The 25,874-nt window shown below is 46.1% G+C and overlaps 1 protein-coding gene across 4 annotated transcripts; it reads left to right on the top strand.

The window, feature by feature from the left end:
- The first annotated feature begins 9,871 nt into the window (after positions 1 to 9,871).
- On the top strand, positions 9,872 to 21,973 carry GRP (gastrin releasing peptide). Of its 4 annotated transcripts, XM_032603614.1 has the most exons (4): positions 9,872 to 10,010; positions 15,801 to 16,043; positions 19,770 to 19,774; positions 21,920 to 21,973. In XM_032603614.1, the coding sequence occupies exons 1-4, from the start codon at positions 9,872 to 9,874 to the stop codon at positions 21,971 to 21,973; spliced, it is 441 nt and encodes a 146-aa protein (XP_032459505.1). The 4 variants fall into 4 exon arrangements, with proteins under 4 accessions (XP_032459505.1, XP_032459508.1, XP_032459506.1 ...); XM_032603617.1 differs by lacking the exon at positions 19,770 to 19,774 and having other exon boundaries at positions 21,951 to 21,973; XM_032603615.1 differs by lacking the exon at positions 19,770 to 19,774 and having other exon boundaries at positions 21,936 to 21,973.
- The last annotated feature ends 3,901 nt before the right edge of the window (positions 21,974 to 25,874 follow it).

Raw genomic sequence — 25,874 nt, 5'->3', positions numbered from 1 at the left:
CCGCCGCATATTGGGAACAACCCACGTACCCATCAACTGGATACTGGTGAATGAGGAAACAGATCGAGAAATAGCCACACAGTGGAATACTATTTATTAGTAGAAAGGAACCAACACTGAGTACATGCAATGATGTGCCTGAACCTCAAAAGCTTTATGGTAAATGAAAGACACCAGATGCAAAAGACAACATACTGTACAATGCCATTTATACGAAATTCTAGAAACGACAAAACTGATATGTACTAACAGAAAGTTTATCAGTGATTTACTGGAATTTTGGGGGGTGATGGAAATGTTCAGATCTTGATTGTGGTGGTTGCATACATTTGTCAAAACTCAAAAAAGTATACTCTTAAAATGGGGGCACTTTAATATGTAAATGGTACCTCAGTAAAGTTGATTTTTGTTTTTAAAATCCTATCTATGTCTGCATTTTCATCTTTTCCTCTTCCTTCTACCCCTCCTCTTCTTCCTCCTCCTTCTTCTTTTTCTTCTTCCTTTTGTTTCCTTTGTTCCTAGCCAAGTTCCTTTGGGAAAATTCCAACTTTATTTGGCAGAACTTCAAGAAAAGTGGTATTTGCCCAATACTTACAAGAAATGCAGAATGCCTTAGAGATTAGAGGGCGTTCACAGCAGTTACCCACATTTGACAACAGGGAGAGACAGGATGATGGTTAATTTTATGTGTCAACTTGGCTAGGTCCCAGTACCCAGATATTTGGTAAAACATTATTCTAGGTGTTTCTGTGAAGGTATTTTTTAGATGAGATTAACATTGAAATCAGTATACTTTGAGTAAAGCAGATTGCCTTCCATTATATGGGTGGGCCTCATCCAATCAGTTGAAGGCTTTACGAGAAAAAGACTGAACTCCCCCAAGCAAAAAGGAATACTGCCCGCAGTCTGCCTTTGGACTCTGCAGCTCTTCCCTGGGTCTTCAGCCTGCTGGCCTACCCCATCAGATTTTGGTCTTGCCAAGCCTTCGCCATTAATTCTTTAAAACCTCTATCTATTGATCAACTGATCAATCGATCAATTGATAGATATAGTTATAGATACAGGTATCTGTGTGTTTGTATCTGCATATATAAACACATACACACATCTTGTTGGTTCTGTCTCTCTGGAGAACCCTGACTAAAGCAGACAGGTAAGACAGACAGAGCTGTGAAATTAGGTAAAGCTCTAGGCTCTCAAAGTACAAGTTGCTGCACAAGGGCTAGCAATGAAGAGTTGTGTGCACCACACTCCCAGGGTTCTAATGCCAGCTCCTTGACCATGGACAAGCGCTTACATTCTCTAAAACTCTTCCTCCCCGCAAAAGGGAAAAATAAAATCATCTATTCATTAATAAGCATTAAATGAGATATTGATACAAAGCAATTCTCACTTTAGCATAGACGATATTGACTGCAAGAGGGTTGCACAGTTAAGCTTCTTGACTTCTGGACCACTGCTCTTTGCCTGTACTTGGATACCTATATAGCATCCCCTCCTTTGTCTTAAATGACAACCAAACTGTCCACACTACTTTGAACTTTAAGAGGACCAACACTAAACTTGGATTCAAATTCCAATTTTGGTAGAAAGGAGTATTTAACTTATCGAATTAAAACTTCTTCGTATTGCATGAAAATAGTTCACTCGAGTGTGTATCTGTTATTTATTTGTTATCAAAAGAGCACTTTGCCTAAAAAAAAGGACTGACAAGTGTGCAAAATGTTTACAATCCTTTGTGAAATTGTAGTTTATCATTAGTTTGTATCTGTAAGTTACTGTTATAAATATTTCCTGTAGCTTTTACTGTTATAATATTGGTGTTATGATAAGTAGTCTTAAGCAACTTCCAGATAGTTCATTTGAGCTGACCTATTACCGTCATCACTGTTGGCAGCGGGCACTCATGCCCCATGACACTGCTCTACTATCAGGACCCATCTCTTCCCCTGTGTTCCCAGGGGGCTGTGCTGGGAGGCTCCATGTGAGTACATGACTCACCAGACACCCTCATTTCTGCAGTAATGTAATATGCTGGTCTGAATACCTGGGTGCCACAGTGCTAGGTGCCATCAAGAGGAGTACGAGAGATAGACAAATGTATGTTGATTCGATAAGTCAAATCAGATTAAACTAATGGAATTTCAGAGATTTTCCTGAATAATATTTTCCTTATGAACTTGCTACTAAACTTGGTTGCAGCTTAGCCTGCCTGGAGTTGAGAGACTCTGGTCCGGAGAAGTTGGCAGGCTGGGGGGATGGTGATTTGGAGATAACCACATGTCACACGTGTGCAGCTGGCTCTTCACATAGAGTTTATAAAATGGTTCACATTCATGGTCTTTTTTATTCTTGTCCTTACAAATGTCCCAGGGGAGTGGCAGGATGAGGAACACAGCCTCTGTGGATAGGTCCTTAGAAGAAAGAACCAGAGTCGCTCAAGCCCAGAACTGCCCTGCCCTTTGTACCATCACCAGCTCTGCCCTCGGCCTCCTGCTGCCTTGGTGCTCAACTCTGTACTACCTGAGGGGTAGGGGCAACATCTGAAGCCTTCCAGCCTTCCAGGCACATTTGACCTGGCACAGGCGGCTGCTTGTACAGTAGCTTTCATTTCCCCAGGAAGCCAAGTGACATAGGCATATACCTGTGGAAAGTTCTGGAAAATAGTGACCCTTGCTCACTGGATCCTCTGATCAATGCTCAGCACCCGTGTCTCTCACTTTCTCAACTTTAAAGGGAACACAAAAAGATACATGCACCCTTATGTTCATAGTAGCACTATTTACAATGGCCAAGACATGGAAGCAACTTCAAAGTCCATCAAAAGATGAATGGGTAAAGAAGATGTAGTACGGGGCTTCCCTGGTGGCGCAGTGGTTGAGAGTCCGCCTGCCGATGCAGGGGACACGGGTTCGTGCCCCGGTCCGGGAAGATCCCACATGCCGCGGAGCGGCTGGGCCCGTGAGCCACGGCCGCTGAGCCTGCGCATCCGGAGCCTGTGTTCTGCAACGGGAGAGGCCACAACAGTGAGAGACCCGCGTACCGCAAAAAAAAAAAAAAAAAAAAAAAAAAAAGTAATAAATAAATAAAGGGAACACTGGAGGATGTTCAGATCAGTCAGGATGGGAGAGGAGGCGCAGTCCTTGCATCTGAGTGAGCGTTGACAATACAGAGAATATCTAGCGAAAAGAAGAATGCGGCCCGCACGATGGGGTCTGGAAACATGAGGGGGTGTCAGGAGGACCGGGCAGGGCAGAAGAGGACCACGTGATCCACACGATGAGGGGAAGCTAGAGAGACACTATGAGGAAGTAAGTTCACTCTAAGGAAGAGTTTTCCAACATCAGTAGTCTCCAAAGATGAGAAGAAGTGAGCTCTCCAGCACTGGAGACGTTCAAGTGAGAGCACAGGAGCACCTGGCAAGGAAGGAGTTAAGGATGAGAAGCTGGGCTAGGTCAGCCCCCCAGCAGGGGGTGATTTTCCCCCACCGAGGAAATACTGCAACGTCTGCAGACTTTTAGGTTGTCACACTGAGACATGCTACTAACATCTACTGAGTAGAGGCCAGGGGTGCTGCTAAATACCTTACAATGTCCAGGACAGACCCCACAACAAAGAACTACCTGGCCCCAAATCTCAACAGCGCTGAGAAACCCTGGAGTAGATAAACTGGAAGTCTGGAGCCTAATTTAATTTTTTTTTTTTTTTTTTTGCGGTACGCGGGCCTCTCACTGCTGTGGCCTCTCCCGTTGCTAAGCACAGGCTCCGGACGCGCAGGCTCGGCGGCCATGGCTCACGGGCCCAGCCGCTCTGCGGCATGTGGGATCTTCCCGGACCGGGGCACGAACCCGAGTCCCCTGCATCGGCAGGTGGACTCTCAACCACTGCGCCACCAGGGAAGCCCCTAATTTAATATTTTTAAAATAAATTTATTTACTTATTTTATTTTTGGCTGCGTTGGGTCTTTGCCACACGCGGGCTTTCTCTAGTTGCGGCAAGCGGGGGCTACTCTTCGTTGAGGTGCGCAGGCTTCTTATTGCAGTGGCTTCTCTTGTTGCAGAGCACGGGCTCTAGGCGTGCGGGCTCAGTAGTTGTGGCTCGTGGGCTCTAGAGTGCAGGTTCAGTAGTTGTGGTGCTCGGGCTTAGTTGCTCTCTGTCATGTGGGATCTTCCCGGACCAGGGCTCGAACCTGTGTCCCCTGCATTGGCAGGCAGATTCTTAACCACTGCACCACCAGGGAAGCCCCCAAGGCTGGAGTCTAGGGTAATCGCCCCTGCAATCTGTCCAGGAGCTCAGAAGACCATGGAAGGTAATAGTGAAATGCCAGAAATAACTGGATTTCAAGGAAGATTGCAAAGTAGGATGTTCACGTTGACATCAGAAATATATTTGCAGTTTCAGATACTGAGGGCTACATTTTGGGACTCTGGCCATCCGTGCTGTAGCCCAAACTATGAGCATGTTATTCTCCAAAAAGCAAATTTATATGTTCCCACCACTTCCACCCACTTCCACGTACAAGTTGCAAAACGATGTCCACAGATCTAGAGGTGGGTGGGCATGGGGTGGGGAATAGCTGAAAACAAGCAAAGGGAGGAATCTGCAATGAGCTTTCACCCAAATACCTCTAAAAATTATTCCCAATATCTCCTCTAAAATTATTTTAATATACTTTTTATCCTTCTGGGTGATGAAATTTATCGACCCCCAGAAAAGTCCTGTAAGTACAAAGAAACTCATTTTTGCCAGGCTTATCACACTCAGAGCTTGAAAATCAGATGGCTCTGAGGTTGACTCTTGACTCTGTCAGTTACCATTGGGTCATTGGGCAAGTTACTTAACCCTCCTGTGCCTCAGTTTCCTCATCTATAAAACAGGACAAATAACATCTATGTCATAGGACAGCTGTGAGGGTTACACGAGTAAGTGCACAATGCCTGGTACATGCTAGATGCTCACTGATTGACAGCTATTATTCATATGATTATCTCTTCGGGAGATCTAAATAGCATGTGACATTGGGGTTAGGCACTGAGCAAGAAAATTATGCCCTCTTGACGCTCACATGTAAGATAAAAATTAGCTTGCCCTAATTATAGTTCTCCATAATTATTAATTAAAACAAATAAGTAGCTGTCAGTCAACAGATACACACCCTAGGGAGGGAGATATTACCAATTTATAGATGAGGAAAGTGAGGTGCAGATACTAAGTCACTGGCCTGGTAACATAGTAGCTCCTAAGTGGCAGAGGCAGAATTAGAACCCATGTGCTTGCAGGACACCAATGTCTCCTTGTTCCTTTCCATTTGCCTTCATAGCCTGCTTCCTTGGCTTTGGACTGGATCTGGGGATCTTGGAGCATCTCAAGGCCTGTCCTCAAAGCCTTCATAGGCACCAAAGTATAAATGACCAGTGACAGCAAAAACAGCCCCGTAAACCTTAAGACTCCTAACCTAGACTCCACTTAGGGCAAAGATAGAGATGCATGTGCTATTTTCAATATTTCAAAAAGCCATACATTTGGGGAATTTCCTGGCAGTCCAGTGGTTAGGACTTGGTGCTCTCACTGCCGGGGCCCTGGGTTCCATCCCTGGTCGGGGAACTAAAATCCCGTAAGTCGCGTGGTGTGGCAAAAAAAAAAAAAAAAAAAAAGCCATACATTTACCCCTGATGAAGCTGAAAAGATGAATTAAGATGCAATGTTTCACTGATTTAAGCTGGAATGACATCTACTCTCTAGGTAATACTGGTGACTTCAACCTGATTAGAAATTCTGATGGACAGACAGTTCCTATGTCTTTGATGAGTAAAAATGAGAAATCTAAGCAATATGGCTTGTTTTACAGTAAAAAGTCCATCAAAACCTAAACTACGTGGAAGAGAATAGTAAAAAAAATGCCCTTACTTGGACGTATATACACTACCAAATATAAAATAGATAGCTCATGGGAAGCAGCCGCATAGCACAGGGAGATCAGCTCGGTGCTTTGTGACCACCTAGAGGGGTGGGATAGGGAGGGTGGGAGGGAGACGCAAGAGGGAGGAGATATGGGGATATATGTATGCATATAGCTGATTCACTTTGTTATAAAGCAGAAACGAGCATATTATTGTAAAGCAATTATACTCCAATAAAGATGTTAAAAAAAAAATGCCCTTTCCAATGTCTGGGAGTCACTGAGCTAAAAAGAAACAACAGACGTCATGAAATATCAGGCACAAGACAGCATGTGCCTGAGGATCTGGGGAGCAGGGCCACTGGGTATGATACCCACACCTTCTTTTCAGGGAACACTGTCCCGCCCAGAGCCCTGTGGAGTGGACGCTGCCATATCTACCACCACGTGTCCTCGCCTCTATAAGAGTGGGTTGGACATTGTGGACTCACTCATCTTTAAGCTGTTGGGCAATCTAGAACACGTATAGCTGGGTCACAATAATGAGCTGGGTCTATCGTGTTTCTCTCTTGGAAACCAGGAGTTGGGAAACTGAGAGATGGAGGCAGTTTCCAGCAGAGGTGCAAGACAGGAGGCCAGGACCCCAGCCCACCCCACACAAGTGCAAAAAATGTCAGTGAAATATCATGGCTGCTGGCTACATAGATCTTTTGTGGAAATAGCTAAAGGGCTAAGATCCATTTATTATAGAAAGACTAGACTAAACATTCCCAAATGGGGAATCCAACGGAGGGGTACCCTAATTTGTGCCACAGTGATAAGAGGGTGCAACGCCCCCCTGAGCCTAAGGGGTGCTGGTATGGTAGTTAGCAAGAGATTCTCTAAGGGACGTAGAACTCTGGGGCAGAGGAGACGGGCCGGAGACCCAGTCTTTCCTCACCATGAGGGGAGGTTTTACTTTATTAAATAAAATTTGTAAGACCTCCACGTGCCTGAGGCACACTAGGCTGGTTCTGGCTGTTTATCAGCCGTCCATCAAACTCCACTTATTCCTTCCTCCACAGCGGTGCAGTCAGAGCCAGGCGCCTGACTGATTATCAGGGCTACAGCTCCCAGCCTCTCTTGCAGCTCCCTGTGGCTGAGTTTTTACGGACTAAAATATGAGCAGAAAAGATGAGTGGTACGTGTGGGCTGGTATATTAAGAGAGTGGCGCGCCTCCCCATTTGCCCTGTCGTGCCAGCTGCTATCTAGGCCATGCAGGCAGGGACAGTACACTTAGTGCTAATTAAGTGTGGTCGGTCCATGCATCAGCTGCTCATCCTCGAACCGTTTGTAACCCATCCACAGCAAGATAAAGAGCTTATGTCAGAATGCAAACCAACAGCACTAAATGCAAATCATTAAACACAGCGTTCAGCTGACAAAGCAAGATATTCTCGATGAAGGAAGCAATGCATTGATTTACATCCTGACACAAGCTCCTTGTCTCCTTACAGAACATCCCTTTGAGGAGCAGAGCACTAGGGAGGGGTAGAGGCACAAGACGGAATGAACCTGGGTTCCTGAATATCTACGTGGAACGGAGCGCTGAGCTATAACCAAGAAGGGGAACAAGTCATCCCTATCTGGCAGGGCTGTGGTTAAGATTTTAAAAGCGATATGAAAAGACACCCAGCCAGGATCTACTAGGACTCATTCAGTACTGGCTGAATGAAACCTGCAATGGTTTCCTTCTCTAACTTGTAACAATCCATTGTCTTTTCTGGTTAGAGGACTGGACTCAGGCTGCTATACCTGGAGGACAATGCAGCCATTCACGTCTCTTGAGTCCCTGTTCTGTACCTTGGACTGGGTCAGACACTGTGGATTCAGCCCTGAGCAAAGACTGACACACTCTCTGCCCTTGTGGGATGCCAAAGCAAATGACAAGTCTAAGCCCGAGACCGGCTGCAGAAAGCCTGGAGACTAGGGTGCTTAGAGCAAGAGTTGAAGTGAATGGAGGAACCTGGGTAGCTCCTGGTCTGCAAGAGACCCAAGAGTGTGTTGCCTGAATTTGCAGAAGAGTTGCACTTTCTGTAGAGCTGTTCCCACACTTCATTGTATTTACAGTAGTTTTCCCTTGGTCTCATAGCGGGAAAAACGTCATTAAAAGATTCTAAAATAATCTTGATTAAACTAAGGGGAAAGGACATTTTTCTATAACTTAGTCTGGAGAGAGAAAGGTTTTCCAAAGGCTCAAGGTTGCAAAAGCCATTTAGACTCAAGCATTTCTTAGGTTAGTTGTACATTCATCAAATCGTTGAACACCACTGTGATCCAGGCTCTTTGCAGACACACAGGGGAACAAGACCGAGTCCCTGTGCTCCTGCAAGCTCATGGCCAAGTGGGAAGTGGGAAGCCTACGTATGACCACCTGACCGTGGAACATGTGCTCACTAACGAGCAGAGCCTGGGAACCCAGAAGGATGGAGTCCAAGCCAATTGTAGGCTTTTTTTCCCCTTGATTTTCACTTGGGGTGTTCCCTCAGGATAGTATTACTCTATTGCTTGGCTAATAATAGTGATCTTGAAATTAGCATTTAACCTTCTAGCCAGACACATGCATGGAATACTCTTCCGAGCCCAAGAATGCTCAGTCATGCAATATGCACACATCCTCTAAGAACGGCACAGATGTATTGAATCACCAGATATCCCGAAAGATGTATGATTTCAACCTAATTGGTATAAACACCCAGTATTGACATGGAACACCAGCGGGAACCAACCAGCGAGGCAATTCACCAGCACTCGGTGAGGAACTGGCATGCGGGAACACACCAACACACGCCCGGCTCTGACAGCCGAATCGTGGGCAACCGCATCCTACCCGCTTCTATTCACTGTTGCATTGCTATGGTGCCCACCCCCTTTGTATCCATGGCATTGAGAGCCTCGGGAGTTGGGCCGGTGACCATTCCTCGTATCTGAGAACAGAAGGAGAAGGGGAAGGTTGGGCAGCTCTAGAGAAGTGTGTAAATGGCAGCTTAGGGACAGTTTGAGCTTCCTGGTAGAGGCGGCCTAGGGAAATCGCCGCAGAAGATTCTTCTGTTATGTGGATGCCGTATGCTGGCGCAGGGAACCAGGAGTATAGTAAAACTATTGTTAGTATTGTAGCTCCGATCACGTTACATGTCTTTCCTGCTCCAGCCTCCATCGCACCCTACAAGCGGGCAGGGACGCCTCCGAAACCCCAGGTGGGGTGAGGGTCTTGCGGCGGTGAAGCGGCGGCGCTCTGTGGGAGGGAGCAAAGGTCGCGAGGTTCATGGGCAGGGACCGCGAGGAGGGAGGTGGTCCACAAAGGGGGGAAGTCTGAGAATCAGAGGTCCTTTGCATTCCGGGCTCCGGTCCCCTCCAGCAAAGCCCAGCCTAAAAACATCCATCCTTGGCGCACATCCCTCTCTATCTCCCCCACCCCAGCTGCGCCTCTCGCCCCTGGGGTCAGGCCACGGGGTCACTGCTCCTCCTCGAAGGATCCGAAGGCAGCTAAACGCGGGAGGCGCCCCGGTGAGGCTGGGGAGGGAGGAGTTCCCTAAATTGTTCTGGAGCGAAGGCGTCGAGGATAGGAAGAACTAACCCAGGCTGGGGAAGGCGGACGGGGCTACGAGGGAGAGAGAGAGGGGACAATGTACGCTCAGCCTGTTCATCTCTCGGCAGGAAGATGGATGATTTTCGGAGACCGTTGTCCCAGCGCTCCGGCTCGCTCCAGGGAGACGTCAGAGCGCTGGGGTCGGCGGTGAAGAACCCCCCTGCGCCCCCGCCCGGGCTTGCATATAAAGTCGGGGCGTCGTGGAGGCTGCAGCAGCGGCGCTGGCGGCGGCGGCGGCGGCGGCGCTCCTCTGAGGTCCCGGTCCTCCCGTCTCTCCTCTGCGGTGGAAGCGCACTCTCCGCCCAGCCTCGCCGCGGCGCTCCGAGGGCTTCCCGCCGGGACCATGCGCGGCCGCGACTTCCCGCTCGTCCTGCTGGCTCTGGTCCTCTGCCAGGCGCCCCGGGGACCGGCCGCCCCGGTGTCGGCGGGCGGAGGGACCCTGCTGGCCAAGATGTACCCGCGCGGCAACCACTGGGCGGTGGGTGAGTGTCCGGCGCGCTCTAGTCCTGGCGGGACCAGCCAGCCGAGGGGGCCAGTCTCCCCATCTCTCAGCTTTTCTGCGGCTCTGCGTTGGGGGTTGGGTTTTGCTCCGACCTTTCCACTCAGACGCCAACCCCGTTCTCCCAAAACTCCACCTTGCCCTTCAGTATCCCGGGAAGCCGTCGGTCCCTCGGCAGCCTCCGGCTGGTCCCTCGGTCCTTTCCCGCTCTCTTCCCTCCCCCCGCAGGACACCCGAGCCAGCGCGCAGCTCTCCAAAATCCCAGCCGTACGCGGAGATCACCCTCCCTCCGCATCTCCCAGCACCCCCTTTTATCCGTCTAATCACAACCCTGTCTGGCACGGTTCTCTCCCTGAACAATTTTGGGGAGCTGGGTCCCCGAGCGCGTCTCGGAGCCCTGGTCCAGCCTGGCGGCTGCGCCTTTACCCCCGACAAAGCCACAGGTGTGGGACACGGGGCGCAGCGCCCCCCCTGGGTTTCAAATCTATTCAGCAAGCAGCGCCTGAATCCCACCTCTATTTGGGGCTCGCCTGAATTTCCTCAGTCCTTCTTTGCCTTGCAGCGATTTTCTTTTCCCTGCCCTTTTGCCCAACCCTCCCTCCTTCCATCCGGCAGGCTCGGTGCTCCGGGAATCACACCTGGTCTCCACGCTGATCCCGGGTCTCTGTCCCCGAAGTCCTCGCTTTTCTCCGCCTCTCTTCACGCTCTCCCCTAGCTCCTTCCCTCTTCCCCCTGCCTACAAGTCCTGCTTTCCAGGCACGGGCTTGGAGGTTCTCTCGTCCCGGCCCCCGGAACCGCAGCGGCTTGGACCGGGTCTCAGGCCGCGGAGCGCGCACCCGCTTGCTTCCCCGCAGCTGGGAGGCAGGTAGCGGCCCCGCTGCTTCTCGCTGCTCCAGCGTCACCCCGGGGCTCTCGGCCGCGCCGAGCAGAGCCTCTAGCAAATGATGCCAAGAGTTCGACTTCCTCAGACAGCTCCCCACACAGCCATCTACAACAGCCCTAGCATTTCCCGGGAAGCTGGTCGGCCCCTAGAGAGATTTAAGGCGGTGTGTGTGTGTGTGTGTGTGTGTGTGTACGTGTGCGTTTCACGATTTCCTTAGTCATCTACTTAGAAGTAGGGGAGGGTGTGTTGGAAAGATACTTGCTAATTCAACTCTCAGAGGATTTACAGACTCTCGGGGTGAAGACTAGGATGAATTTGGAAGATGGGGTGAAGCTAGAACTGCGCGTCCTCAGCTCCTGTGCGCTGTGTAGGTTTCCCTCAGAGAAATGGAGCGCTCTGGGTTGCGATACAGTAGTTTTCATTATTACTGAAAGAATCATTTGCCAAGTCTTGGCAACCCCAGGGATGAAAGTATTTGTCATCTTTGAGGGACACCCGGAACCCAGGAGCCTGGTATAGAGAGGAAGGGTTGGGATGGGTGAAAACCCTTGCACTTCCAGAGAGAAGGATACTTAGAAGATGTTAAAGAAGCCAAACCTAGAATCGAATCGATGCTTAAAAAGGGCTCCTGGGAGTTTAGATCAAGTGGTCATTGTCCAGTGCGGCCAGCGGCCAGTGGGCTGGGAAGGTGGAATGAAACGTCCAGATTTCCAGCCTCTTTTGCTCATCCATGTTTTTGTACTAAATATATATATATGTGTATATATATATATATTTAGCGGTACGCGGGCCTCTCACTGCTGTGGCCTCTCCCCTTGCGGAGCACAGGCTCCGGACGCGCAGGCTCAGCGGCCATGGCTCACGGGCCCAGCCGCTCCGCGGCACGTGGGATCCTCCGGGACCGGGGCACGAACCCGTGTCCCCTGCATCGGCCGGCGGACTCTCAACCAGGGAAGCCCTAAAAAGACTTATTGTTAATGTAACCCTTGCAGGCTAAACGCAGGACAAGAGAGTTAGCTGGGAAGCTATAATCATGGTATTTCTGACGCAAGCCAACGCTGATTGCTGTGATTCCAGAGCACATCAGTCCCCAGGTCTTTCGGGTGTCAGCCATTTCATCACCCTTCATGGTGGTACTTGGGCATTCCCAGCCCCAAAGTGTACTGACCAGTGACACACCCAAATTGTCTTATTCTCTTATTTGTTCTCGAACACACTCTTTTTCCTTTTTCTCCCTTGGCTAACTGTGCAGAGTTGATGAAGAACAAGGGAAAGAGGGAGGTGACATAGAAAATTGCATTTAGACTTAAAATGACATTGCGGTTGCACAAAAGTTTGCTTTGGGTGGACATGCCCTCTGTTGGAATGTGAGCATTCACAAGCATGAATGCCATGTTAGATTTTAAATTGAGGTTTCTGCCCTAAGTAAATGCCTGTCCTCCTCAATCACTGAAGACATGGAGGTTAGTTTTAATTAATGCAAACGAAAGCTACATATTGCTGTCCAGGAAGAAGCTGTTAGCACAAATTTGCAGGTTTGTTAAGTGAATTGCTTCTTCCAGCTGAGAGGAACGTGATGTGGCCGTGGAAAAACAAGTCAACAGACTGAAAACGTAACCAATTCTTATCTGTCTCGATGTTCATGGAAATGTTTTGTGTGCCATGAAAATATAGGTCAACACTAACACTGGGAACTATCCCCCGTGCACCCATGAAATGTTTCTGGTCGTGGTTCTAACTCTGATGTGGAGCGCGCCGTGGAGGGTTGAATGCTACCCGAGCTACTGTGAAATACAGCTGAAGCATCACTCCAGAAAAACTAGCTCTTAATACTCAACACTTTCTGTCTTAATGGATATTTTCTGAAGTTAGGATAATCTTCAAGTATGGAGCTCAAGAAAATTCTTTTCTGTTGCAAACCTGCCATTTTAGTGGTATTTTTAAGTGATTAAAGAGGACAAAAGCTCCCCCCCACCACGCCTGGCAAGGTTTAATTTTTTCAAGTGCCTATCTTTTGATCTCCATTATTATTATACGGATACATAACAAATGATGATGGGAGAAGAGATGGAAGTGGGCATAGCGTCCACGTTGCCATGGAGACGATTGTTTGGTTGAGGTTAGCTAGCTAAGAAGTACATTAGGACCCAGGGGACGTGTGCTTCCCTGGGACGTTCTAGATGGCGCACTTTCCTCAGAAAAAAGAAAAACATCTGTGGTCTAGGGGAGGGAGTCTGAACACCCATCCACCAAATATGCAAATACTGAAATTCAGTACAAGGTCCCAAAGATCTATGTTAAATCACCCACAGAATGCAGGCCCATTTTAGCCTTCCATTGTAGAAAAGTCACAGAATTCTTTAAGCATGACAAAAATGAAGTTATTTGTAAAAGCATCTCCATCATCCCTCTGCTTCATTGCCAATAACGCCTTTCTCATTTCCAGCATCCTAACCAGATGATAGACAATGACCGAGGACAAGAGCAACTGAGGTTATTACTGGGAGCATCAGATTCTAATCCCACTTTCCCATTATCATGATTTGATTTCCTCCATATTTCTAAGCCAAATGATTTGCTACTTCCTGGGAGGTTGTGGAACATAATCATTGTGATGGCTAAATGCAAAGTTATTTAGTAGATATCTGGGTACCAAGTTCCCCAAGCAGATAAGTGAGGAGCCAGTTTTTCAAGATTCCAATGCTTCAGTTGGGACAGTGTCCTTAATAGAGTCTTAAAATTGTGTGCAGTGTCAGGTCCTAAGTGACTTGGCAAAGCTCACACTGCAATGCAGGAAAACCTCATTTTCAGGCTCCCCAGTGCACACAGAATTAATTTTTCTGAGTTGCATAACTGAGTCATGACGTAGTGATATATGATCTCCATTCCTTTTGATAATATTAGAAAGCCTTTGGCAGACCTTATCCTTATTTCCAGACCCCAGAATGATTTCTAACTGCCTTATATCCTTAGGAAGTTCAAAGACACTTCAAAGCAGTATAACATCGTAGAGTCTGGACTGTGAGCTGATTTTAATCCCAGAATCTTTACTTGCATGTATGTGACTTTTGGCCAGTCTCATTTTCATCAAATTTAGTACAGTGTGGATCAAATGAAATAATCTGCATTTAAACATCCTGTGAGCTGTAAATACACACACAAGCAATAGAGTGACTGTGAGGGCTTCTCTCTTGGTGGACAGAGCAGCTGGGAAGGGGCCTCCTTCCATTTGCAGTGACTGAGGTCTGCCACGTACTGTCTGCGTGACGCTTGCCTTACATCTAATGCCAGTCAACACTGGAACCACAGAGAGCTCTTTCCTTGTGGGCTTTAAATCAAAAGCACCATAGTTTTACTAGTGTTAGAAATTTGAAAGTGCTATAAAACCCAATTACAGAGAAATGGAGAAAATCAACTGAAGAAAGTAAATAAGATAATGTGAGTATATTCAAGCAACGGGCTAAAATGTAAAGAATACAGACCTTCAATCCCATACCCTTCTGACCCTAAGGCTATCCCCATTTGCATACAGGAATTTCCATGTTTTTAGTGGTTTGGCTTCCTGCACAGCAACTTTTATTTGTTTATATGGCAAATGCTCATCTCTGGAGCTAATGATAAACTTTGGTGACCATTTTAGACCTCCAAGAGAAAATTCTGCATTTATATGGCTGAAAAGTGTTGGCCAAAACTTGTCTTCAACCTGTGTTTCATTACAAACTATAATTTCTAGGTACAATTTCTAGGTGCAATTTCTAGGTTCAGTCTCAGCTAAAATTCTAAGAAAGTTTAAATGAAAAATTCCTTTGCTACGTTTGTATTACAGGTAAGAGGAAAGCAACACCTTTTAATTAATTTATTTATTTTAATTAATTAATTTATTTTTGGCTGCGTTGGGTCTTTGCGCACGGGCTTTCTCTAGCTGCCGTGAGCGGGGACTACTCTTCGTTGTGATGCTCGGGCTTCTCACTGCGGTGGCTTCTCTTGCTGTGGAGCACAGGCTCTAGGCGCTCAGGCTTCAGTAGTTGTGGCATGTGGGCTCAGTAGTTGTGGCTCACGGGCTCTAGAGCAGTTGTGGTGCACAGGCTTAGTTGCTCCGCGGCATGTGGGATCTTCCTGGACCAGGGCTCGAACCCGTGTTCCCTGCATTGGCAGGCGGATTCTTAACCACTGCTCTACCTGGGAAGTCCGAGCAACACCTTTTTAATCACACAAAGAAAAGCACGGAGACTTTTCTTTTCAGGAACAATTCAAGATTGACTGGGGTAGATGTTCGAACGCCATCATTCAGCTAGGAATAGAATTCGGTGCACACAGAAATGGTGATAGAATTTTAGATACGGAAGGTTCTTTCGATGTCATCTGGTCCAACATGTTCATTTTACTGTTGATAAAGTTGAAGGTTCGGGATGCTAAATGACTTGAGAGAGGTCACCTGGCTAGTTAGCAGAGGGGCTGGGACCAGACCCAGGGCTTCTGAGCTGCAGCTTGAATTCTGTCCATTCATTAGGCGTTTTGAGCAGGGATCAAAATCTGTCAGTCGTTTATGAACTATCTCCTAATAATATCAATAAAATGCTATTTATCCCACATTTAGGAGAAAGCAGCACAAACACAATTGGTGCCCTTTTTAATTTCTTGTTCATTCATTCCCCTGGGTTAAATTTGTGGCATTCTGTTTTTGTTGGGGTTTTTTTTGAACCAGAGTATATGCTTGTTTTATTTCTTTATGAATGTGGCATTGCATTTTTTTTTAAATTGAAGTATAATTGACATACAAAATTATATAAGTTACAGGTGTACAACATAGTGATTCATAATTTTTAAAGGTTATACTCCATTTACAGTTATTATAAATACTGGCTATATATTGCTTTTGTTTTTGAACAGGACATTTAATGGGAAAAAAGAGCACAGGAGAGTCCCTGTATGTTTATGAGGGAGGGAGCCTGAAGGAGCAGCTGAGGGAGTACATTCGGTGGGAGGAAGCTACAAGGAATTTGCTAAGCCTCCTAGAAGCAAAGGGGACCAGAAGCCATCAGCCACCTCAACGGGAGCCCCTGGGCATTCGCCAGTCTACCTGGGATTCAGAGGACAGCAGCAACTTTAAAGACGCGGGATCGAGACTCAAAGGTATAACGAACATACTGGGGAAGTGGGAATGGGGTGAGGAGGGGTCGGGGAGGTAGGAGGTGTTTGGGGAGAGTTGGAAGGAGGGGAGGTTTGAGCAGGGAAGAATAAAACTGTTCAGAGGTAAGACTTCACAGCAACTACATCGGGCTGACATCAGTACACACTCAGAAAATGAGTGGCCAATCCTCATGCTAGCTTTTCTTTTCAACATCATAAATTATTTTTCCTCTTAATACATCAAACTCCAATTTAGGAGTTTTGTTAGCAACTGTGCATTGATAGGATTTTTTAGCCTACCAGACCCTTCCAAAATATTTTGATAGTGAGGCCATAGATTATTTGAGTTGATCCCTGTGGATCTACAGATATGTTTTTTAAAATTTATTTATTCATTTATTTATTTTTGGCTGTGTTGGGTCTTCGTTTCTGTGCGAGGGCTTTCTCTAGTTGCGGTAAAGGGGGGCCACTTTTCATTGCGGTGCGCGGGCCTCTCACTGTCGCGGCCTCTCTTGTTGCGGAGCACAGGCTCCAGACGCGCAGGCTCAGTAGCTGTGGTGCACAGGCTTATTTGCTCCGCGGCATGTGGGATTTTCCCAGACCAGGGCTCGAACCCGTGTGCCCTGCATTGGCAGGCAGATTCTCAACCACTGCGCCACCAAGGAATCCCGATATGTTTATTTTTGATGAACACTAGTGGAAGGGCCTATTCACAGAAGCTTTTGGAAGAGAGCATTCTTGCTTGCTACTTTTGATGCAAAATAGTACTCCTTCATATTTGTTCCAAGATTACCTAGCTCGGGTCTCATCCTAATATTTTAAAACTTGGTGAAAATATCTCAGGTCAACTGATCTGTTCAGTATATGATTTTATAGAGGATAGGGGAAAAGAATTATAACAAATTGGCATTGTTTAGATACAAAGAGAGTAAATGAGATAGAAGAGAATAAAATTTATAGGAAGAAAGCAAGGCAACTGAAAATGACGTGATTCTCATTAACTTTTAAGAAGTTTCCATGAAATTTATGATAAAAGGCAAAAATAATCATTACAATGCTCCTAATAATAACAACGGCTAGTTTTAGTGAGTATTTTTTATAATCCAAGTACTGGGTGAAACACCTTACCTTCATCCATTTCCTCGGGTAATGCTCACAGCAGTCTTAGGAGAAAGATTCAGGAAGATTCTATTATTCTCTCCATTTTAGAGGTGAGGAAACTGAGACCAGTCGTGCAGCTTTTCAAGGGAAAAGCCCGCGCTGTCTGCCTTGGCCAGTCCACTGCCATGTGAGGCATCTTCTGGGAATAGTCCTCATTGATCTTAAATATGAAGGATGCAGGATGCAGTAGCAGCTTTCCCTCTCGATGTTTCTGCCAATAAATAATAGTGTGTTTCACTCACAGACCTTGGAGAGTTCACCATGTCCCTCTTTCATGGTGGGTAACTCTGATTGATGACCCCTTAACAGAGGCTCAGGGCTGGCGTGGCCAAGCCTCGGATGGTTTCTCCAGAGGGAGGCTTTATGTGTCACCACTCTTCGGTCTACTGTGGATTCTCTGTGCTAAATGCAGAGCAAAAAAAAAGTTCCTTTGTTGCATTAAGCACCTAGAGAGAAAGTCTCTGGTAGCCTTTATTCAGAGAGAAAATCAGGATTCAATCAAGCAATACAGAAATAAGTATCAACTTTGTACAGAGCCCTGAATGACTAATTCTCTTGTCCACACCCTTGTCTGTGAATAGATCACGTGGTTCTAAAGGCTCTCGGAATTTGTGATTGACTTCTTGAGCCCCGGCTGGCCTGGCCTATTCTTGGCCAAACACTGAAATGGGGCTTCCCTGGTGGTGCAGTGGTTGAGACTCTGCCTGCTAATGCAGGGGACACGGGTTCGAGCCCTGGTCTGGGAGGATCCCACATGCCGCGGAGCGGCTAGGCCCGTGAGCCACAACTACTGAGCCTGCGCGTCTGGAGCCTGTGCTCCGCAACAAGAGAGGCCGTGATAGTGAGAGGCCCGCGCACCGTGATGAAGAGTGGCCTCCGCTTGCCACAACTAGAGAAAGCCCTCACACAGAAACAAAGACCCAACACAGTGAAAATAAATAAATTAATTAATAAACTTCTACCCCCAACATCTAAAAAAAGAGAGGAAAATAATTACATTTATAATTAAACAACAACAACAACACTGAAATGGACTTACCCTCATAGCTCATTCATAAAATAGCCCCCCACGCCCTACCACGTTATTAATCTATAGTGCTTCATTTTGACCCAAACAATACCCACTTTGAATTGCTTTATTCCCCCAAACTTAGCTCTGCATAACTTAGGAATGTTTTGAAAAATGCAACTCCTTCCGCAAGGATCAAAATTTTTCTGCCATCTTCAGAAGGACATTCTGTAAACTTCAAAGGCAATTGCAAAAGAATAGCTCCAAAAAGGTCTCCGAGCAGCAGTTCTATAGGATGGATTGGGTGGCCAGTCACAGAAAGTGACTGCGTTAAGGGGACAATACTTATCAGTATACAGTGTGAGCTAGAAAAGCCATCTTTTTCTAATCAGGCCTTGCTTTTCTATTATATCTCTTTACGCTTTGTTCCTCTTTTTACAAGCTCAGAATGCCCATCTCATTTAATTCCACCTCAGATTGAATAACTAGCTATGGCACACATTGGTACCATTCTTTTGGATGTATTTCCCAGCAGTATGAAAACAATTTGAACACTTAGTTTAGTCTTTGCACAAAACCAAAACAGTTTATCACTTCTCTTGCTTTGGAAATTCCACCTCAGTGAAAGTATGCTGATATGAAAACTGAAAACATCCTACAATTATCTTATTCACAAGGAGGAAGTACCAGGAGAATCATTCTGTTAGAAATCCTTATATCTCTCAGTGTTAGAAAGAAGTTTAGTAATGTAGCTGAGCATTATCAGAACTAGCAGCAAGGGGGCTTCCCTGGTGGCGCAGTGGTTGAGAGCCCGCACTGCCGATGCAGGGGACGCGGGTTCGTGCCCCGGTCCGGGAAGATCCCACATGCCGCGGAGCGGCTGGGCCCGTGAGCCATGGCTGCTGGGCCTGAGCGTCCGGAGCCTGTGCTCCGCAACGGAAGACGCCACAACAGTGAGAGGCCCCGCGTACCGCAAAAAAAAAAAAAGAACTAGCAGCAGGGATTTTCAGAGGCTGAGGACTTTTCTTAAACTTAGAAAAACTATCCACATATACTCCCCTCTCCCGTTTTAGTAACAAAACATCAAGTCCTGTGGCCAAATCTCCCAGAGCTGTAGTTAGAAAACTGAGCATCTTCCTACATTTTGATGACAAAGATATTTACTTGATTCAGAAAAAGATTCATGTAAATGCGCACTGAATCTAGACTACTATGTCAGAGCAAACAGGAAGTTTTTAGCAACAATTATGGCTAACCATTTTCAAGGTGAACCTAAATCTTTTAACTTTACCCTTCTCACAAAAGTTAATGGAACTTTTACCCTATGGTTTCTATAACATGAAACAGTGTTCAGCTCAGCTCCAGGCCCTAATCCATAACCCTGGATGCGGCTGTGGATTGTCCTGAGTTTCAATGAAGGTTGAGGTTAGCCTTTGGGTTCCTTTTGTAATTGGGACCCAGTTCATTGTTTTTTGAAGCCTAGGATTTTTTCTCTTATTTGGCGAGCATGAGGAAAGGGAACTGGGGAATGCATTGCTGGGGGTTTTACGGAAAGGAAGTAAATGTACAAATTTGCTCTCACTTTTAAGGGAGAGATCCCACTGTCCCATCAGATCAGTACAGAGAATAGAAAGGTTCTATTTATTAATATGTGAAATGCTCCAACGGAAGCTCCAAATATAGGGAAAGAGTAACTAAAAAGCTTCTGATTACCCTGTTTCTATGAAGGCGGGGGCCAGCTTCACTCTGCTGGCTCCCACCTCAGAAACAGTGCCTCCCAGTCACAATGGCCAGCTTCAAACAATCTATACACAATAAATGCTGGAGAGGGTGTGGAGAAAAGGGAACTCTCTTGCACTGTTGGTGGGAATGTAACTTGATACAGCCACTATGGAGAACAGTATGGAGGTTCCTGAAAAAACTAAAAAGAGAACTACCATATGACCCAGCAATTCCACTGCTGGGCATATACCCTGAGAAAACCATAATTCAAAAAGAGTCATGGGGCTTCCCTGGTGGCGCAGTGGTTGAGAGTCCGCCTGCCGATGCAGGGGACATGGGTTCGTGCCCCGGTCCGGGAAGATCCCACATGCCGCAGAGCGGCTGGGCCCGTGAGGCATGGCCGCCGAGCCTGCGCGTCCGGAGCCTGTGCTCCGCAACGGGAGAGGCTGTATGGCAGCATCTTCAGGCAGCCTGGCGACTCTTAATAGTGCAGCCTGGGCTCCTGGGGAAAAATGAAGCTAATTGGTCTGTGTGGGAATTGAACCCCAGGCCCTGGCTTCACTATCACCTGGTCAAAACAATGGAGCCACAGAGCAGATAATAACTAATCTGAGAAACTCAGTAATTCCTTTATTAGAAACAAATGGCTGGTCTGGACGTTGGGGAACCTGAATTGCCAGAGAATCTTGGAAAGTGTAATAAGCTCTCATCTGGATAAAAAGTGTTTTCTCATCTCAGAGGGTAAAGGGTGCTATATGGGAACAAAAAAGTGTTTTAAAAGGAGAGCTACTTGGGCTTCCCTGGTGGCGCAGTGGTTGAGAGTCCGTCTGCCGATGCAGGGGACATGGGTTCGTGCCCTGGTCCAGGAAGATCCCACATGCCGCGGAGCGGCTGGGCCCGTGAGCCATGACCGCCGAGCCTGCGTGTCCGGAGCCTGTGCTCCGCAACGGGAGAGGAAAAAAAAAAAAGTAGAGCTACTCATTCTTCCTTCAGTCTTAGTTAATTTGAACAGAAGACACAACAAGCCAACCACAATGCATTTAGAACTGGCAGAAACCCCGATTGCCTCCTCCTCCCAAGTTGCCCACATGACTACCATTTACAGTCATGGGTTTATAATATTGAATTGTGTAGTTCATAAACTAGCTTTGATTTGTGGAATGAGGCATTGCCAAAGCAGCAAAGTAACAATTAAGATCCCACATTCCTTAGCAGTCTCCCTACCCAGCTGCTACTTTAGTAACAAATTCCTGGGGATAATACATGTAATTTCCAACTTTGGTCAAACTATACCTGTGTAAATGAACTTACGAAACAGAAACAGACTCACAGACATAGAGAACAGACTTGTGGTTGCCAAGATGGGGAGGGGGTGGGGGAGGGATGAATTGGGAGTTTGGGATTAGCAGATGCAAACTATTATACATAGAATAGGTCCTACTGTACAGCACAGGGAACTATATTCAATAACCTGTGATAAACTATAGAGGAAAAGAATATGAAAAAGAATGTATGTACATGTATAATTGAATCATTTTGCTATACAGCAGAAATTAACGCAACATTGTAAATCAACTATGCTTCAATAAAAGAAATTTAAAAAAATAAGGTTTTCTTTAAAAATATATATATATATATATACACACACACATATGTAGTCATATCAGAACACAAGTTAAGCTAATATAACAAAAAGACCTGAAAATATAGTGGCTCCCCGAAAGGAGGAAGTTAACTTCTCTCGGGGGACAGCTGTTGTTCTCAAGCATTAACGTGCTCAGAGTCATCTGGAGGACTTGTGAGAGCACAGATGGCTGGGTCCCATCCCCAAAGTTTCCAGTTCTGTAGGTCTGGGGTAGACCTAGGAATCTACCTTTCTACCAGTCTCCCAAGTGATACTGATGGTTTATTGGGATGGATTTACTTTTAGCATTAGACTTTGCCATCACTAACTACGTTTGCTTAACTCTTTCTAATATTTTTTAAGTTGGTGGACTCTCCAGGTTCTCAGCGTGAAGGAAGAAACCCCCAGCTGAACTGATACTGACAATGGTGGCCTCCCTCAAAGAAGCAAAACAAAACCCTCAAGAGACTGCGTTCTATGGGCATCAGTTCTACTGGGTCATCAAGTTTCCTTTATGCAAAATACTTAACTATTCTTGTATCTTTCAACTTTGACTCAAGTCATGATTTTCAAGCAGCATCTTCTGGTTTGAACTTGTTTGCTGTGAATAATTGTCCATAAAGAGTGCTCCAATTAATGTTCTTTACATCTGGGCTATTTGTCTATTAGATTCCAGTCCTTGTTCCCATTCACAATAAAAGCTTAAACATATTGTCCAAAAGGCAGGTAGTTTTCTTATTTCGATTCCAAATGAGAGGACAGTGATTAATACTGAGATTAACAAACAGGTTGACGGTGAACTTGTGTGCTCATTGATGAAAGCAGGCTGAGTTTTTAGCTTTGCTCTCTGAAAGCCACTTACTGATTCCTTGTAGTGACTTAGAGCCTTTACAGATGCCACTTACTAGAAGCTCAGACTTGCTTTATCGTTACCCAGTCGGATGGGCTAGGTTGAACATAGAGGTTGGCCCTCTTCATCATATAATAATTCCCATCTCTTCAGCCCTTACCATGACTAGGTATTTTGCCAATGGTACTGATATTCTCCTCAAAATAGTTTCATAAGCTGAAAATGATCCGGCTCACTTAATAGCTAAGGAAACAGAGTTAGGTCAGCTGACTTGCCCAAGGTCACACAGTAGATGGAACTGGGATTCCAACACCTAAAGTCACCAGATTTTCTGTAGCATTTGACAGTTTTTCTATTGCCTCATTTTGAGCCCCTCTTTCAGTAGATTTAAGCCTAGCAAGTAGCACTGTTTCTTCAAAATTCCATTGCCAGCCTGAGAGAAGTAGTCCCCGGGGCCAGATTTAGTCAGCTCCACAGCAAAGGGAGAAGATCGGTTCCAGAGATTCCCTTCCATTCTCAGAGAACATGGCCTGGCGGTTCACAACACTCCCCAGTTCCATTTTTATCATGCCATTCACACATTAACAGATTTTAAAGCTTCTTTGCCATATGTTTGGATTTCCTTCATTTGGGGAAATCACATATGAAATGGTGAAGAGATTTATCTTGCCTTTGTTCTGATTATCAAAGAACCACATAAGATGTGATGTGTTCTAATTTCTTTTAAAATCACGTTGATTCCCAACTTATCCAGAGCCAGACCAGGGAAAATATGTGAGGTGTGTTTTCAGTGTCCTGTCGCCTTCCTCTTCTTGTGACGCTCTGGGCCTCTTTCCCAAGAACTCGATCCTGAGCTGAGTGCACTAAAGCCTGCCATGCAGCTGATGATGAAAGGGAAACCCTATCACCAGGATCCACCCTCCAGTAGGACACTCATAAAGATGAAAACAACCTTCTAGACCCAGGGGACATTTCTCCAAGGGTGGCATTTCAGGTAGGGAGAGGAAGACAATGCTTCTGGAATAACCCCATCTAGACAGTCACTTGTTTGGTTGTTTCATGAGAGTAGATGTGATCCTATGTTTCAATTGCAATCATTTTTCCCTCATGTGCCCTGACCAAGACACAAGAACTGCTCACTCGAATCCCTTGACCCTTGCAGGCGCCTAAGTACCAAGCCCTGGTCAAGACTAGAATCCCTTTATCCATTTATCTGTCCTTGAATGGATAAAGAAGATGTGGTACATATATACATTGGAATATTACTCAGCCATAAAAGAGAATGAAATAATGCCATATGCAGCAACATGGATGGATCTGGAGATTATCATACTAAGTGAAGTAAGTCAGAAAAAGAAAGACAAATACCATATGATATCACTTATATGTGAAATCTTTAAAAATGATACAAATGGGGAATTCCCTGGTGGTCCAGTGGTTAGGATCCTGCGCTTCCACTGTGGGGGGCCTGCGTCCGATCCCTGGTCAAAGAACTAAGATCCCACAAGCCGCGTGGCATGGCCGAAAAAAAAAAAGATACAAATGAACTTATTTACAAAACAGAAACAGACTCACAGGTATAGAAAACAAACTTATGGTTACCAAAGGGGAAAGGTGAGGGGGAGGGATAAATCAGGAGTTTGGGATTAATATATACATACTACTCTATATAAAATAGATAATCAACAAGGACCTACTGTATAGCAATACTCTGCAATAACCTATATGGGGAAAGAACCTGAAAAAGAACAGATATATGTATACGTATAGCTGAATCACTTTGCTGTACACCTGAAACCAAACAACATTGTAAATCAACTATACCCGCCCCCCTCCCCACCCCCAAAAAAAGAAAGAAAGAAAGAAAGAAAAACTATTAGAATACCTTTACTTAAGAGATACAGCTTTCCGGGCTTCCCTGGTGGCGCAGTGGTTGAGAGTCCGCCTGCCGATGCAGGGGACACAGGTTCGTGCCCCGGTCTGGGAGGATCCCACATGCCGCGGAGCGGCTGGGCCCGTGAGCCATGGCCGCTGAGCCTGCGTGTCCGGAGCCTGTGCTCCACAACGGGAGAGGACACCACAGTGAGAGGCCCGCGTACCGCAAAAAAAAAAAGATATAGCTTTCCCTACACGGAGAGCTTTCCTGAGCACTTGTTTGCAAGTGTAGCCCCGTCACCTATCTGTGTGGGCTTATTGGGTCAGGGAATTTTCAGCTGCAGATAATAGCATCCACCTTGAGCTGTTTAAGCAGAAAAGGAAAACTCCAAAAAAGCCAGGCCTCCGATAGGTTGACGAGATGGCTGCCACGTGCTCTGCTACCCCTACAGCATTCTGCAGAACTGCTGGAGTTAGCACTCTCTTCCATTGCCTCTGCCACTACCTGTGCCCCTGGCATTATGCCCCTCAAACTCTCTCCCGCCCTTGGCTTACTTCCAAATCAGTTTTGAATGTCTGCGTCTGATTGGTGGAAGCTAGCCTGTATCTAGCCGTGAGGGAAGCTGGGAAATGTAGTTTTTAGGGTTCTACTTTGGGAACACGAGAGGAAAACTGTGGGACCAGACAACTAAAAATTGGTACGTGCCATCTGCTTCTACAAGGATGAGGTCACTAGCCACTGTAGTCGCTGACCTTCAACACACCCTGAAAGGAGTTCAGGAATGAGGCACTCTGTGCTCTGGGAAAAACTGGAAGAACAGGTTTTTAGATAATTAGGTATTTTCAGGAAAAGATTTTTATGAGCCCAACTCTTGCATTTCCTCATATCTATAAAAGCACTAAAATCATTAATGGAAACACCTGCTCCTCGTGACCAGCAGTAACCTTCTTGTGACTAGCAGCTACCTTCTGCCAAAATGTTTGCTTGATTTTCCTTATCCTTCTTCACCCAAATCACATATATACCGGCCTCTCCGCTTACCTCTTCGGAGCAGTTCCTCAGAGCATCTGAGAGGCTGTCTTCCAGGATATAGTCCTCATTTTGCCCAAATAAAACTTAACTCACAACTTTCACATTGCACTTTTTTTTTTTTTAGTCGACAGACCCTATCAAAAAGAAGAGAGGGTGTTTAAAAGATATGGTCAGCCACAGGTTACAGATGTCCCCTGCCCCTGTGCTCAAAAAAGAATTTCCTCTTTGATTTCTGACCATTCCTATTCTAGAGAAGAGTTAACACCCAGCCTGGGATTGTGGGAAAGGAAGAGCCTGGTGGCTGCTCTCTGCAGCACACAGCCTAGGCGTGTGCATACAGCAAGGAGAGAAGATTGCTTTTAAGACGTGACAATATTTAGGAATCCTTGCAGCGAAGTGGGATAATCAAGAGGAAGAATCCAAAAGGGAAGAAAGCAATAATAATTGCCTTCAAATTTTCTCTTTTAAAAACAGTATTTTAATTTACTTTAAGCATCACAGGGTGGATTGCTCTGGGTAATTTAGCGGTCTTTGCTTATGATCAGAAGTTCAGTAACACA

Source organism: Phocoena sinus, chromosome 14 (assembly GCF_008692025.1).
Source record: "Phocoena sinus isolate mPhoSin1 chromosome 14, mPhoSin1.pri, whole genome shotgun sequence".
Classification (NCBI taxonomy): Eukaryota; Metazoa; Chordata; class Mammalia; order Artiodactyla; family Phocoenidae; genus Phocoena; species Phocoena sinus.
Note: the sequence above shows the minus strand (reverse complement) of the source record. Positions and strands in the feature narration are given on the sequence as shown.

Coding starts and splice junctions, on each gene's coding strand:
- GRP (XM_032603614.1), top strand. CDS start 9,872: ATGCGCGGCCGCGACTTCCCGCTCGTCCTGCTGGCTCTGGTCCTCTGC. Junction 10,011..15,800: donor CGGCAACCACTGGGCGGTGG/GTGAGTGTCCGG, acceptor GTTTTTGAACAG/GACATTTAATGGGAAAAAAG.